Source organism: Canis lupus, chromosome 3, assembly GCF_048164855.1.
Source record: "Canis lupus baileyi chromosome 3, mCanLup2.hap1, whole genome shotgun sequence".
Classification (NCBI taxonomy): Eukaryota; Metazoa; Chordata; class Mammalia; order Carnivora; family Canidae; genus Canis; species Canis lupus.
In genome coordinates, this window is record NC_132840.1 from 46,389,574 (window position 1) to 46,405,015 (window position 15,442).

Consider the following 15,442-nt stretch of genomic DNA (forward strand, 5'->3'; position numbering starts at 1 on the left):
CACCCCAATTTCAGAGAAGAGCAAAGAGCCTCTCTAAAAGCTCATCAGGAAATGCAGAGGAGCAGACCACTATAAACACTTACTCTCTCTTGTTAGCCTATCAGTTCCCTCCAAAGTGTTCACATCTGGTTCAGTAGCTGTCGTCCCCAATGAAAAAGGGAAGGGACACTGCTTCCTTGGAGCCTGCTGGGTGCTGGGCAGTGTGCCCAGGCCGCTGTGCGCTCATTGCTCCGTCTAATCACTCGAGCTGTGGCCACTCAGCAGTGCACAGATGTGCAGCACTGCTGTCTGGAAACTCGTCTGGTTGTGCTTTCCTGACTCTGGTTTGGGCACGAAGCACAAAAGCGCCTGCTTCTGCCCTGGGGCCAGTGAAACACCAGGAGGCCTAAAGAGCAAAGAGGAAAGTGCCTTTGAACGTTTATCTGCAGGCAGGACAACCCAGCGTTTCAACCCTACCCCCATCCAAGGATGAAAGAGGGGAAAACAAACCCGTGAGGACAGAAAAGAGAAACTGGAACCAGAGCACCACCACTAGCCCTGGAGGCAGATATTCATATTCAAACACTTGTGTGAAAGCAACAGTAGGGTCCTGGCCAGGACACCATGTGGGTGGGGGCCTTGCCCTCAGGGAGGGACCTGGAAGGCTCCGCAAGCCCCATCTTGACCCAAGCAGCACTCTCTCCAGGGAGATGTGCCCAACTCCAGAGGCACCCCAAATGCTTTGGGGGCCGCATGGACTTGAAAGAACACTCAAGTTGCTGACCCTTTTTAGTCCTCAACTTCACTTCTGAGGCCAAAAAGAGCATATGTGTGGTTCAAGGGCAGCTTTAATACCTCTCTGGCGTTGCCAACTCCTCAAGAGCAGCTGGGCCTTGGCCTCTGCCAGCCAGCCAGCTGGAGGTAGCTAGATTTTAATGGTTGTGTGAAATTATTTGCTATTTATATGGTAGAATATAGTTTCAAGAGTGAGTTTAAGAAAGTGAGCTTGAGTCTTTGAAAACATGAGGTAAATGAACATCCCGTGGCTTTGGAGCTGGCTCAGGTGTCGTGTCTAGGTTGAGACCCTTTGTGTCTGCTCCAAGCTCTGCATGTCAACCCACACCACAGTCATGGCTTGGTGGCTCCCAGCTGCTACAATGGCCCCCAGAGCAAGAACTGCAACAGTGAAGTTGGTGCCGTCTCTTGAGGACCGACTGTGTGGCTGCTAAACGTATGTTTAGAGGGCCGCAGGTCACATGGGTCTCCAGCTGCTGCCCATTTTGTTTAACGGGGCGAGGACAGCCCCTGCATACGGGCCCTGCTGAAAGTGCCAATCAGTAAATGTCCACGGAGACATGTTCTGTCGTTCCCATTTAGAGGAACAGCTTCCCCTGTTGCTGCCTTTTCCTGAGGACCTGCTATGCACTTGGCAATCATTCAATCTCAGAGTAGGCTTTAGAGGGGCCGCTACTGCTGTCCCAGGTCCAGCTCTTCCCTGGCTCTAACAGCCCTGATGTGAACAGTAAGATCTTTCTCTTCCATGTTAGGAGGGAGGGAGACAGTTTATGTGGAAAATGAAAAGCCAACCAGTATATCCATATCCATATTTCAACCATGGGCCCTGGAATGTTCAGGCACTTGTGAGAGCTAGGGAAGATCACCAGGTCTAATGCCCCACTCCTCGTCCTCCTGCGCCCAGTAAACTCGAAAGCCTCAAACACTAAGCATAGGTTGGCTTTGGTCATTTTTATTTCAGGGATTGCTGTTTAAAATACAAGCTCCATAGGGCCAGGGTTAGGATATAGTACAAGATGCCAGTAGGACGTGCCAAGACATTTTTATTCCAAGTCTGGGAAGCCATGTAATATACCCACAATTTCCACTTTCAGCCTAAATAATAGGAAAAGTTTCATCCTAAACTTCAGATATGAAGTGGACTTACTCGCTGAACCTCAACCATGTATTTTTAATAAATCAAAGGTGGAAGCAGGAGTCCTTTCTGGCTATGTTCCAATGGGCATGGCTAACAAATGACTGCTCTCACTGGGGGTCCGCTGCTGCTCTAGAATCCCTCTCCACTTGGCTGGGCTTCTGGGTCTGATTTCCTAGAGGATACTGGGACTGTGTGGGGTTTTCTTCTCCCTTTTGGCTGCTGTGTCCTCTGTAAATTCATCTTCTGCTTGGAGTGGGGTCTGGTCTACAGGACTCCAGCTGAGAGTTCACAGGGAAACCAGGGAATTCCTTTTAGTTACTAAAGCATCACTTGGGTTACGTGGAAAGATAGAACACATAGGAGCCCATTTGTTGTGTTGGATGATGGACTGTAGGATCCTGAAAATGGATATGAGTGACAGCTTCTTATGATGACGGCCTTTTCCCTTGAGTACTGCAGGTGACTCTGCCAAAACCATTAGGTGTGTGGTCCAGATAAGTCAAATATGAGAACCAGGTCAGGTGACATTAGGAAGTCTTCTGTCTTCAAGACTGAAACACTTTCTAGGAGCTGGCTAAGGCTGGAATTCAAAGGCATGGTGCTTTCAGCCCTTAAGGACAACAATTCTTACCATTCATTCATTTATTTCAGATTCTTGGTTTAAACCTAGCTCCACGCTTGTTCCTTATGGTTTACCCCTCACCCCTGAGAAGGCTATTGCCTTTTCTGGTTCTCATTCTATCAGCAGGGATCTTTAGAAGTGTGTGTTCCATCTTTCCCACCTGTATCTCAACAAATGCAGCTGTCCCCTGTCAAGCAGCTGCATTCAGGCAAGTGCTGCCCCCCAATCCCAGCTCAGATGCACTACTAGCAGTTCTTGGATTTCCGCTCCTTTCTGGCCCTGGAGGCCATGAGGCTGAAGAAGAGCCCAGGAGCCAGAGTTCGCAGATAAATGGCCAAAGAAGGCAACAGGTCAGCCAGGATCACATCTTTCTTTTTCTTCCCCACAGCAGCCAGAACATCTCGGGCCACCTCCACAGGGCTTCGGCCCTGAGCCGTGGTCTTGTCCATAACTAAAATAAACAAACAAAAAAAAGAAACACATGAACTAGAAGCAGAAGTCCCTCTCTCAAGGACTTGAGCTGACATGGAGTAATGTCAGCTGGATTTGCTGAATTTCCCACCATGAAGCTCTTCCTGCTATCTGTTGGGAGGCAGGTGGTATGCCACCATCCCTGACTATTCTGTACTCCAAAGACATGAGGAAGCCATTGGCTCAGTGCATGTGACGTGGGTGAGACGTGGTAATGACGTAAACAGGGGTCCCTCACAATGCTTAGGATCTGGTGGCCCACGACAAAGGACAAAGGCCAGCCCAGATGGGGTCCCAAAGGGTGAGCCCTTCACACATACCAATTCCAGACCTTGGTAATTGTCTCTTGGAACAAACAATGAAGGATGGGTGGCACTGAACTTGTTTCGCGTAGCTTGGCCTGAGGTCTGCCAGATGGGGGATGGGAGAAGACTATGACCCCCAACTGCAGCAAGAGTGAAGTGACACAGGATTTGATGTCACAGGTCCCCACATCATGTATTAACTGGATAAGGACCAGGAAGAAAGCCTTGGTTTGTTTGAGGTGTTACAGACAGCTGCGGGGAGTTTAGGAGGTATTAGGCTGGTTAAGACCAACCGCCGTTCCTTCTTTCCTGGTAATCTGACAATTTTGCCGACAATGTAGAACCAGCTGGCAGGTGGAGAGGAGAGGCCACTAGCACAGGCCATTTGAAACCATCAGTATGCTGTCCAAACTGCAGGAGCTTCCTCACCAAAATCGGTTCTCATTGTGTTTTTGTTAACACAGAATAGGAGGTTTCTGATTATTGCCTATTTTAAAATGCCACAAAGAGAATTTTTTTAAAAAAGATTCTTCTGGGTAGAAATAAGTATGAACTTCTCTGGCTCTAGGCTACTGTATGGTTTCTGTGGACTTGCTGAGTGAGCAACTATCCAGGGCACGCGCACTCATGGTTCAAGGCTTCCTGGGGTGGAGCAGAAGGCCTGCAGGTGCCCAGTGAACACCACAGCACAGGCCCAGGAGGGCACATCCAGGGAGGCAGGACATGGTAAGCCATTTTTCAAGAGGTGGGGTCATGCAAGCAGGGGAAGGTAGCGCCAGCTCCCACAGCAATGTCACGCACAGGTCAGCTGACCTGGAGTCAGGCTCCGGCCCACTAGTGCTGACTCTGACTCAGCTCGCCATGTCTTTGGCTGAAGCAAGGAGACTGAGCCTGGCACACCCGACCTCATGCCAGAAGACTGTGCACTTCTGCTTTGAGTGCTCTGAAATCAGTCATTTCTCAAACACACGGGTGGGGAATCTTTTGGGTCAAGCAACCCATAATTTCCATGAAGTTAATCCACTTTAATTTTACTTTAATTTGGAAGCTTGGCCTCAGGACTCCAAGTCCTGGACCCTGTTCCCACAGCTGCAGTGGTGACACTCAGGCTAAGAACGGCTTGTAGTAAATGACCACCATGCAACAGTATGTATAACCAACACTCACACATCATGGTTTTTAGTTTTAAAAATTACGTTCCAAATGAAACTGACCAAAGAATCATCAGATAAGAGAAGCACATCTCACAGTGGCCAAACAACAGCTTGTCATGGAAGGAAAGACAAACCAGGGCCTCACCTCCGTATGTGGACCCGTCCGCAGTGACGGCATTTAGAGAGAGGTTGGTGTGGATGTAGCCAGGGCTGATGACGGTCACCTCAATCTCATACTGCTCCATTTCGGCACGAAGACAGTCAAAGAATGCCTGGGTTGCATGTTTGGAGGCTGCATCTGCAAAAGTTCATGGCCAGACAATGCAAGTGAGGGAGAGGGCCTGGGACAAGCCCACATATTCATTCCCTTTCATTTAAAATTTGATAATACAGGCAGCCCCGGTGGTGCAGCAGTTTAGCGCCACCTGCAGCCCAGGGCCTGATCCTGGAGACCCTGGGTCGAGTCCCACATCGGGCTCCCTGCATGGAGCCCGCTTCTCCCTCTGCCTGTGTCTCTGCCTCTCTCTCTGTGTCTCTATGAATAAATAAATCTTAAAAAAATAAATAAAATCTTTAAAAAAAAATTTGATAATACAATTTAAGTTACAGTATTATAGCAATGTTCATTTCCTGATTTAGAGAAGTGCACTGTATCCTTGTTCTTAGGAAATACCCTGAACTGTATAGGAGTAAAGGAGTGTTGTATCTCCAAACTTCTTTCAAGTGGCTCAGGAAAAAATATATATAAATTATATATTAGGGATCCCTGGGTGGCGCAGCGGTTTGGCGCCTGCCTTTGGCCTAGGGCACGATCCTGGAGACTAAGGATCGAATCCCACATCGGGCTCCTGGTGCATGGAGCCTGCTTCTCCCTCTGCCTGTGTCTCTGCCTCTCTCTCTCGCTCTCTCTGTGACTATCATAAATAAATAAAAATTAAAAAAAAAAACAATGATTAGTAATATCTTATATGTAATAAAAAAAATTATATATTAAAAATTTTATATATACACATAGGTACATACATACACACAGCACACATAGACTAGGATAAAGCAAATATGGTCAAATGTTAACAACTGGGGAATCTGTATGAAGGAGACAAGGGAGTTTTTTGTACAGTTCCTGCAACTTTTCTTTAAATCTGAAATAATTCTTTTTTTTTTTAAAGATGTATTTATTTATCCTAGAGAGAGAGAGAGAGCCAGAGAGCACACATGTGCATGAGTAGGGGGACAGGCAAAGAGAGAAGGAGAGAATCTCAAGCAGACTCTGTGCTAAGAATGGAGCCCAATGCAGGACCTGACCTCACGATCCATGAGATCACAACCTGAGCTAAAATCATAAGTCAGACACTCAACTGACTGAGCTACCCAGGCACCTCGGAATCTGAAATTATTCCAACGTTAAGAGTTAAAAACAAAAAACAAAAACACAATTTAGTGCCTAGTAGGTAAAACATTCACACAGGACAGAGGATATGAAGTAAAAAGTGAAAGTCTTTTCTGGCTTCCAGCTCCATTCTCCAGAAGGTAACCTATGTGAATGGTTTCTTAGGATGTACTTTTTATATATCCTATGTGTATATATATGTGATTTTACACTTAATGTTTTTTTCTACAGAAATGAGCTCATAGTGTTTATATTATTCCTGCAAGTAGCTTTCTTCAACTAGTGACACAGACAAACAGTCTCTGTGCTGGCCATGCAGGTCCGTCATGCTCTCCATGGGTCATGAGACCACTGAACGGACCCCATCAATAGAACTTCATAGGTTGTTTCCAGGTTTTGTCACTGAAACGGTGCTACCAGTGAGCATCCCTGCATGCATGGGAATGTGTGTATAAAATCCATACTCATTTTCTTATGTATTTTGTTTGACAAACTTCCATGAAGTGGCTTTTCATCTGTTTTTATTTTATTTATTTATTTATTCATGAGAGACACAGAGAGAGGCAGAGACATAGGCAGAGGGAGCTCCCTGCAGGGAGCCCGATGCAGGATGTGATCCCAGAACCCTAGGATTATGACCTGAGCCAAAGACAGATGCCCAACCACTGAGCCCTGGGGGCCTGCTTCTCCCTCTGCCTATGTTTTTGCCCTTCTCTCTCTCATGAATAAATAAATAAAATCTTAAAAAAAAAAAAAAAAAAAAAAGGAGCTATTGAGCTTGTTCCAACCTGGTAGAAATAGAGCCACAGCTGCTCTTCAGTCACAGCTCCACAACATGGGGAAAGGTGCTCTGAGTTGGGACACTGTGACCCAACAATGACATTCTTGGAAAACACACGGCATCTCCACTGAAAGTCAGTTTCCTCCAATTCAGAGTTCTAAATGTTTTGGTCTTAGTAAAGTGGCATTCATCAGCCAAAAAAACAGGAAGAGAAGAAGCAAGGAAATGTCCCAGCAAGTCACAGTGTTGGAACTCACTGCAGAACCTTTCTGAGGCCAGCAACTTTGGTTCAGGCCAAGTTTCTGGGGGCTGGATGAGTAGTTTGAGGGTAGGCAGGTGGACAGAGATTTTGCTATCAGCTGTGGTCTGCTAGCAGCTATCAGCTGCTATCGGGTACAGCCCAGGACCAAGGACTGAGAAGAATCATCCTACTCCCCAAAATAGAACGCTGCACCATGACTGGTCTCCCAGTCTCATGCTGTAGGTCATCAGCCAAGCTGTGCTGAACACCCTCACCACAGCTGTCAACAGTAAGCCCCTATATCCGCAGGGCATGGGGTTCAACACACCACCCAGATCATCTTGCTGGGTCCTCACAACAGCAGTGGGAGGCAGGTAGAGCTGCTCTCCCATTTTGTAGATGAGAAAACTGCTGTTCACCAGGATTAATCCACGTGCCCAGGCGCACTGCCACATTCTGTCTGGTTTTTATAAAGTGCCCAGACCAACTATGTGTGACCTACTGCAGGCTATGTGTGACCTTCTCCAAGTGGAGAAGAAAATTCACTGAGACTAAATCAAAGTAAAGTTTGGAAGTAACTTAGTGCAGAGAACACTGCAGAGCCTTTACTCTGATGTACCTGTCATTAGCATTGTACCTCACTTGCTTTATCATTTGTGATTATATTTATTCCTGTTACAGCTGCCTTCAAAGGCTGTCCTGCACTGCTGGGAGCTGAAACAATGCTGGCAAACAGGAAAGTACCAACCATAGAAACAAATAGAGATAGAGTGCTTCACAATTCACAAAGGACTCTCCATCTCCAGATGTCTTCTTTTATCTTCAACACAGTTTGGTGGAGCGTGTATAAGAACTGTCAGTCTCTTCACCAGCCAGGAAATGGGGGGTCAGAGAAGTTAAATTACTTGCCCAAGAACATGCAAAAGGCAGAGCAGGGGGTCATATCTTGAGAGAAAGAGGATGTCTTTGTGACAGTTCCAGTTCAGAGAGCTGGCTACACCATGTCATCCAGCTGGATGTCTGCTACTATCTTCGCCAAGTGCTGACCCAACTCTGCTCTCTCTTCTATCTCTGCCAAGTCTGCAGCTGAGTGAGGCTGAGGCCAGCACTGGGAGGTGGTGAGAGTAGATGAGGCTGCTACATGTCAGGATTGCAGGGGGTGGAGCAGAGAAAGGAGTTACTGGGGAACTTTGTGAAATCACCTTTAAAGTTTTTTTTTTTAAAGATTTTATTCATTTATTCATGAGAGACACAGAGAGAGAGAGAGGCAGAGACATAGGCAGAGGGAGGAGAAGCAGGTTCCCTGCGGGGAGCCCAATGTGGGACTCCATCCCGGATCCCAGGATCGCTACCTGAACTGAAGGCAGACACTCAACCGCTGAGCCACCCAGGCGTCCCACCTTTAAAATCTTTTAACAGAACAAGACCAGGCCTCTTTGGTTGCTGGTACAACATGATGGCAGACAGATGAGTGAAATGGTATCTCAAACATCTGAAACATCTGACGCAGTCATTTGTACACGGAGGTGAGAGTGTGAACTGGAAGTCAATTTAGCAGTTTTATTTTTTTGGTCCCATTTACTATTTCCACTTTTTGGAAACCCTCCCATGAGTGCCCAAAGATGTAAGTATTTAAGGATATTCTAAATAGCACATCATTGCTACTGGTCAAGAACTGAAGGGAAGGGGCAGTCCTGGTGGTGCAGCGGTTTGGCGCCGCCTGCAGCCCAGGGTGTGATCCTAGAGACCCAGGATCGAGTCCCATGTCAGGCTCCCTGCATGGAGCCTCCTTCTCCCTCTGCCTGTGTCTCTGCCTCTCTCTGTATATCTCTCATGAATAAATGAATAAAATATTAAAAAAAAAAAAAGAACTGAAGGGAAAATAATCCTCATGTGCCCAGGGAAATGGCTAAATAACTCATGTCACATCTGTTCAATGAATTACTATGTACTCACTTAAAAGGATCATGTAACCTGCATATGTTGATGTGGAAAGCTGTGTTGTCCAGTGGAATAAGCAAGCCATGAAACAGTACATATAATGCGATCCCATGTTTGTATGTTTGATCACATGATAGAAGTTTGGAGGTGTGGGCTGCAGAGCAATGCAGTGGTAGTGCCTCTGTGTCCACAGTGAAAACCAATGAGACATTAGCTGCCACACACACTGGCACTGCACTTAATGGTGCTCACAGACTACCTCCATCTTCCAGCAGCCCTCCAAAGCTGGGACTGCCCTTGTCTCCCTTTTGCAGATGAAGACTGGGGTACAGAGCACAAGGAGGACATTTGCACAAGGTCACGAGGAAGGGGTAAGGAGTAGAGTTGGATTTGAACCCAGGCATTCTGCTCAGGAGAACACATTCTGATCAAGTCCCTTCATATTCTGTGTTAAGTATTTATCTAATGTCTGAATTCTGTATACTAAATGTGCTATTTTTATAATCATGAGAAAACAATAAGGAAAAGCACTTGGGGGAGGGAGAAGGGAGTACTCACATGCAGATCGAAAAGGAATGCTGATCTTGCCCTGGATGCTGCTGATCACAACAATGTGGCCTTGTCGCCTTTTGATCATAGAGGGTAGGAGTGCTAAAGAAAGAGAGCAGAGGCTTTAGAGGAGGATTTTTCTTCTGGTCACTGCAAGCTAATGCTGAGAGGAGGTGGACCTTGCTTATTACAAGCAGTCAGAGCCAGGGATGTAAGTGGGAGATGCTTCTCAGTGGGGCGTACCATGCCTGGTTAGAACTCTTAGGCCTCCTGCACCCAGCAGACTGCCAGCAGGAGGGAGGAGGCCAGTGGAAGAGCAGGAAGGAGGCAGAGAGGGAGGTAGGCAGAAGCCTACCCACTAGGAACAGTCAGGTTGGTCCCCTTTTCTAGGAAGAGCCTCTCCCCTTGAGTGGTATCTGTGCCTGGGCACAAAAATAGCCCCGTTTTGTATGGGTTTCCAAACACCACTGAAAGGAAATGGAGGCATTGCTGTACAAATAAAGCTGTCACTGAGGAGAAAATCTTGATTTAAGGCTACAAAGCAGATAAAGAAAATGCAAATGAAAGCCTGGAGAAAACAAACACCCAAGCTGTAATGACAACACCTATTCCAAGGTAAAATAGATGCAGACAGACAACATCTACCTAAAAATGAATCAAATAAAGTAAAAAGAATGCCAACATATAGTGCTCTTTTTTTCTTTTAATTCAGGACTGTTACCTTTTGTTAGAGCAACTGGGCCAAAGTAGTTTGTCTCCATGACTTTCTTATCCACATCCGTGGTGGTGTCCACAATGGCGCCTCGGTAGCTGATGCCGGCATTGTTGATGAGCACATCCACATAGCCAAAGCACTGCAGGATCTCAGCTGTTGCTGCTATGATGGCCCCAGGGTCTGCGAGGTCAAAGGTCACCATATAAGGCTTGTGTGTCTGCACCTGGTCAAATTTGACAGAAACCAAATGCACCTTCAGAGTGACAGGCATGTGAACCACATGTCCCCTGCTTTTCAGAGTGCCAAGAGTGGCCTCCTGGGCATGACATGACACAGGCTCTAGCATTGCTCTTCCAAAGAAATGTGGCCCCAAGGATCCTGCCTACAGTGCTCACAACCTGACCTGGACAACTTTTCCCCTGAATTGAAAATGACTACTAGAGCCAGATTCCCCTTGCTGCCTTATGCCAGAACTGTGCTGTATGTTGTAATTACATTAAACAGTACCCCTACTGAGAGGTGCTATCCTTCTCAGGTTGTCACTTTTGTTCATGAAACATTTTTTATGTATCTCCTACGTGCCAGGCACTGGGGACAGAGCAGAAAGCAAGACAAAATACAGTTCCTCTCTTCCAGAAGCATACTGTTTAGTGAGGAAGACAAATTCCATAACTGTAAAGGATATCATGAAGAAGTAGAAGATGCTAGAGAAATGAATAACTGAGCAATCTAACATATAGGGCTTCCCAATGGAAGTGAGTTTAACAAGAGATCCAAAGGAGGAATGGGGATATGAAATCAGAGAAGATGGCAGAGTAGGAAGTACCAGGAATCTGCCTTTTTTTTTTTTTGAATCTGCCTTTCTATCTGGATGCTATACTGGCAGAAACTCTCCAAAGTGACAATTTTGGAACTCTAGAGTCTACCTGAATGCATGCAGCTTCCAGGGCAGTGCTTGGCTAGAAAATCATAGATAATTGTAGTCAGTTCTAGTCATCACCTTGGTGGTAGCTTTCTACCTCCCAGTCCGGCATCCTTGTGGCAGGCAGCTGAGGGAAGACAACCAACATTTCTGGTACAGCTTGGGGGAGCCAAGGTAGACAATAAGGATCTTGTCTTCTAAAAATCAGGGTTCTGTTCTGATGGATCACTGAGGGGTGGCATGGAGGCAAGATGCATTATTTTAACCACCACTGGCTAAAATGGGTTCCAATAGATTCGAAGGAGTTACACCTGTTGTTCTGATAATCAAAAATATAAATAAATCCCCAGGAAATATACCTGAGGAAGCCCCACATGATGGACTTACTAGACAAAGATTTTTAAAACAAATATCTTACAAGATCCTCAAAGTTCTAAAGGAAGACATGGATGAAGGCAAGAAATTGATGTATAAACAAAGTGAATATTGTTAAAGAAATGCCATCAAAGGAACAAATTATAAAAACATTATGGAGCTCAAAAGTACAATGACTGTAATAGAAAATATATAAGTTCAAAAGCACATTTGAGCAAGCAGAAGAGTGAATCAGTGGAACTGAAGAGAGGATGGCTGAAATTATTGAGTCTGAGAACAAGAAAAAAAATGAAGATAAGTAAACAGAGCCTAAAAGATCTGTGGGATACCATCAAGTGGACCAATAGACACACTGTGGGAATCTGACAAGAAGAACAGAAATAGGGGAAGAAAGAATATCTTGGGGAGCCCCGGTGGTACAGTGGCTTAGCACTGCCTGCAGCCAGGGGTGTGATCCTGGAGACCCGGGATCGAGTCCCACCCACATCAGGCTCCCTGCATGGAGCCTGCTTCTCCCTCTGTCTCTCTCTCTCTCTCTCTCTCTCTGTCTCTATGAATAAATAAATAAAATCTTTTTTTAAAAAAATCATAAGAAATAATTGCTGAAAACATCCCAAACTTGATGAAAGACATGAATCTACACATCTAAGCAGCTCAACACCAAGTTGGATAATTTCAGAGGCCCACACAAAGACACATTATAATCAAACTGTCAAAGACAAAAAAAAAAAGAATCCTGAAAACAGCAGGAGAGACCTACTCTCACATAACAGGAATTCTCCATAGGATGATGAGTTGATTTCACATCAGAAACCCTGGAGGCTAGAAGACAGTGGGTTGATACATTAAAAGGGATGAAAGAAAAAAACTGTCAACCAAGAATTCTGTATCTGGCACAACCATCCTTCAAAAAATGAGGGAGAAATTAAGATTCCCAGATGAACAAAACCTGAGGGAGCTAGCTATTACTAGACCTGCTCCGCAAGAAATACTAAAGGGAGTCCTTCAGGTTTGAACTGAAAGGAAGTTAGCAATGTAACTTGAAGCCATATGAAGAAATAAAGATCTCTGGGAAAGTAAATATACGGGCAGTTATAAAAGCTATTATTGGAATTTTGGTTTGTAACTCTTTTTACATACTTTAAAGACAAAAATTTTTTTTAAAGATTTTATTTATTTATCCATGATAGGCACAGAGAGAAAGAGAGAGGCAGAGACACAGGCAGAGGGAGAAACAGGCTCTACACCGGGAGCCTGACACAGGACTTGATCCCGGGACTCCAGGATCACACCCTGGACTAAAGGCAGGCACTAATCTGCTGAGCCACCCAGGGATCCCCTAAAGACAATTTTTTTAAAAAACTACCATTGGTCCGTTAATGGTCAAGCAATGTATGAAGATGTAATCCATGAAGTGAATAACAGAAATGGGGGAGGACAGAGCTGTAAAACAGAATTTTTATTTGCTCTAAATTCCCTTAGAAACCACAAAACAATAGCTATAGAATAGGCACATAAGAAATGAGAAGGAAATCAAAAATATTTCACTACAAAAAAAATCAACTAAACACAAAAGACAGTAACACAGGAAATGAGGGACAAAAAAAGCTATAAAGCATACAGAAAACATAGCAAAATGGCAGAAGTCCCTCCTTACTAGTAATTACTTTAAATATAAACAATTTAAACTCTCTCCTCAAAAGACTGATAGCTGGAGGTTTTTTAAAAGTTCAACTCTCTTCTGTCTTTAGAGACTCATTTTAGATCCAACAATATAATTAGGCTGAAAGTAAAAGGATGAAAAAAGGTTATTCCATGTAAATAATAACCAAAAGAGAGGTGGAGTGGCTATACTAATATTAGAAAAAAAATAGGCTTTAAATTGGAAAAGGTTACAAGAAACAAAAAAGGACATTATATACAAGCATACCTCGAGATACTGCAGGTTTGGTTTCAGACTGTCACTGTACAGCAAATATCTCCGTAAAGCAAGTCAAAGGAAGTTTTTGGTTTCCCATTAGATACAGAAGTTATGTTTACAGTATATTTTAGTTTCTTAGTGTGCAATATCATTATGTCTAACAAATCAATGTACATATCTTAATTTTAAAATATTGCTAAAAGTGTGAACCATCATCTGAACTTTCAGTGAGTTGTAATCGTTGATCATAGATCACCATAACAAATTAGCAATAGTGAAAAATTTTAAATATTGTGAGAATTACTAAAATGTGACACAAGACACAGAGATATGAAGTGGGCAAATGCTGTTGGAAAAATGACATTGATAGACCAGATCAATAGACAGTTATCACAAAACCTTCAATTTGTAAAATACGCCATATCGGCAAAGCACAATAAAGTGAAGCACAATAAAATAAGGTAAACCCATAATAATAAAAAGGTATTCAATATAGCAAAAAAGTGTAATAGTTTTAAATATTTATGTACCTAATAATAGACCTTCAAAATATATGAAGCAAAATCAACAGAACTGAAGGGAGAAATACACAGTTCTATAATAATACTGTGGTATTTCCTTTTTAAAATATTTTATTTATTTATTCATGAGAGACACAGAGAGAGAGGCAGAGACATAAGCAGAGGGAGAAGCAGGCTCCCCATGGGGAGCCTGATGCAGGACTCAATCTCAGGATCCTGAGATCATGACCTAAGCGAAAGGCAGACGCTCAACCACTGAGCCACCCAAGTACCCCAATATTGTGGTATTTCAATACTGGATAGAACAACAAATCAGAAGATCAATTACAAAACAGACGACCTGAACACTATAAATCAATAAGACTGAACAGACACATATAGAACGTCCCACCCAACAGCAGCACAACACACATTCTTCTCAAGCATACCTGGAACATTCTCAGGATAGACCGCATAACACATGTTAACAGATTAAAAAAGATAGATACCATTTAGAGCGTCTTCTTCAACCACAGTGTGATAAAGCTAGAAGTCAGTAACTGAAGGTAAACTGAAAAATAAGTAGAAATTAAACAACACACTCTTAAAGAGCCACTGACTCATAAAAGAAATAACAAGGGAAATTAGAAACTATTTAGACACAAAGGAAAATGAAAACACAATACACCCAAACTGTACAGGATACAGTAAAAGCAGTAGTAAGAGGGAAATATATACCTATAAATGCCTACATTTAAAAAAAAATATTCAAACCAGTAACATAACTTTACACCTTAGGGAACTAGAACAGAGCAAACTAACCTGAAAGCTAGCAGAGAAAGGAAATGATAAAGGTTAGAGAGGAGGTAAAATAGAGAGTAGAAATAAAGAAAATCATGAAAACATAGTTGGTTCTTTGAAAAGATTGACAAAATTGAGAAACCATTAGCTAGACAAAGGAGAGGATGGAGCAGGTCCCTACCTAGATAAAACAGATTATAATACAATGAACACTTGTATGCCCACAAATGAAATAACCTAGTCTAGGAGAATTGAACAAATTCCTTGAAACACACAAAATACTTAACTCAAGAAGAAATAGAAAAGCCCAGCAGACATAGAACAGGTAGAGAGATTGAAGCAATAACCTAAAACCTCCCAACAAAGAAATATTGGGTACCAGATGTCTTCATTGGCAAATTTTACCAAACTTTAAAGAAGAATTAACACCAACACTTCTCATACTCTTCCAAAAAAACTGAAGAGGAAGGAGAGAACACTTTTTAACTCATTCTGTGAGGCCAGCATTACTCTGATACCAAGTCCAGATAAAGCCATCACAAGAAAATTACAGACCAATGTCCTTTATGAATATAGATGCTAAAATCCTCAACAAAATACTAGAAAATCAAATTCAACGGTATACTGAAAAGATAATTCACCATGAACAAGTGTGATTTATCCTAGGAACACAGGGGTGGTTCAACATCAGAAAATCAATCAATATATCATATTGATAGAACAAAGGAGAAAACTACATCATCATTACAATTGATGCAAAAAAGAGATTTGACAAAATCCAACATCCTTTAATGATAAAAATTTAGAAAACCAGGAATGGGGGGAAATTCAACATAGTAAAG

General features: G+C 43.5%; 1 protein-coding gene across 6 annotated transcripts in view; it reads right to left on the reverse strand.

Moving 5' to 3' along the window:
- Positions 1-1,706: 1,706 nt before the first annotated feature.
- DHRS7B (dehydrogenase/reductase 7B) overlaps positions 1,707-15,442 on the reverse strand; it is a 63,136-nt gene continuing 49,400 nt past the window's right edge. For all 6 annotated transcript variants that reach the window (XM_072820788.1, XM_072820792.1, XM_072820790.1 and 3 more), the window contains 4 exons: positions 10,088-10,304; positions 9,376-9,468; positions 4,610-4,762; positions 1,707-2,985 (listed from right to left, as the gene is read on the reverse strand). In XM_072820788.1, the coding sequence (XP_072676889.1) occupies positions 2,780-2,985; positions 4,610-4,762; positions 9,376-9,468; positions 10,088-10,304 (669 nt within the window). In that variant the 3' untranslated portion in view covers positions 1,707-2,779. The remainder of the gene's footprint in view (positions 2,986-4,609; positions 4,763-9,375; positions 9,469-10,087; positions 10,305-15,442) is intronic.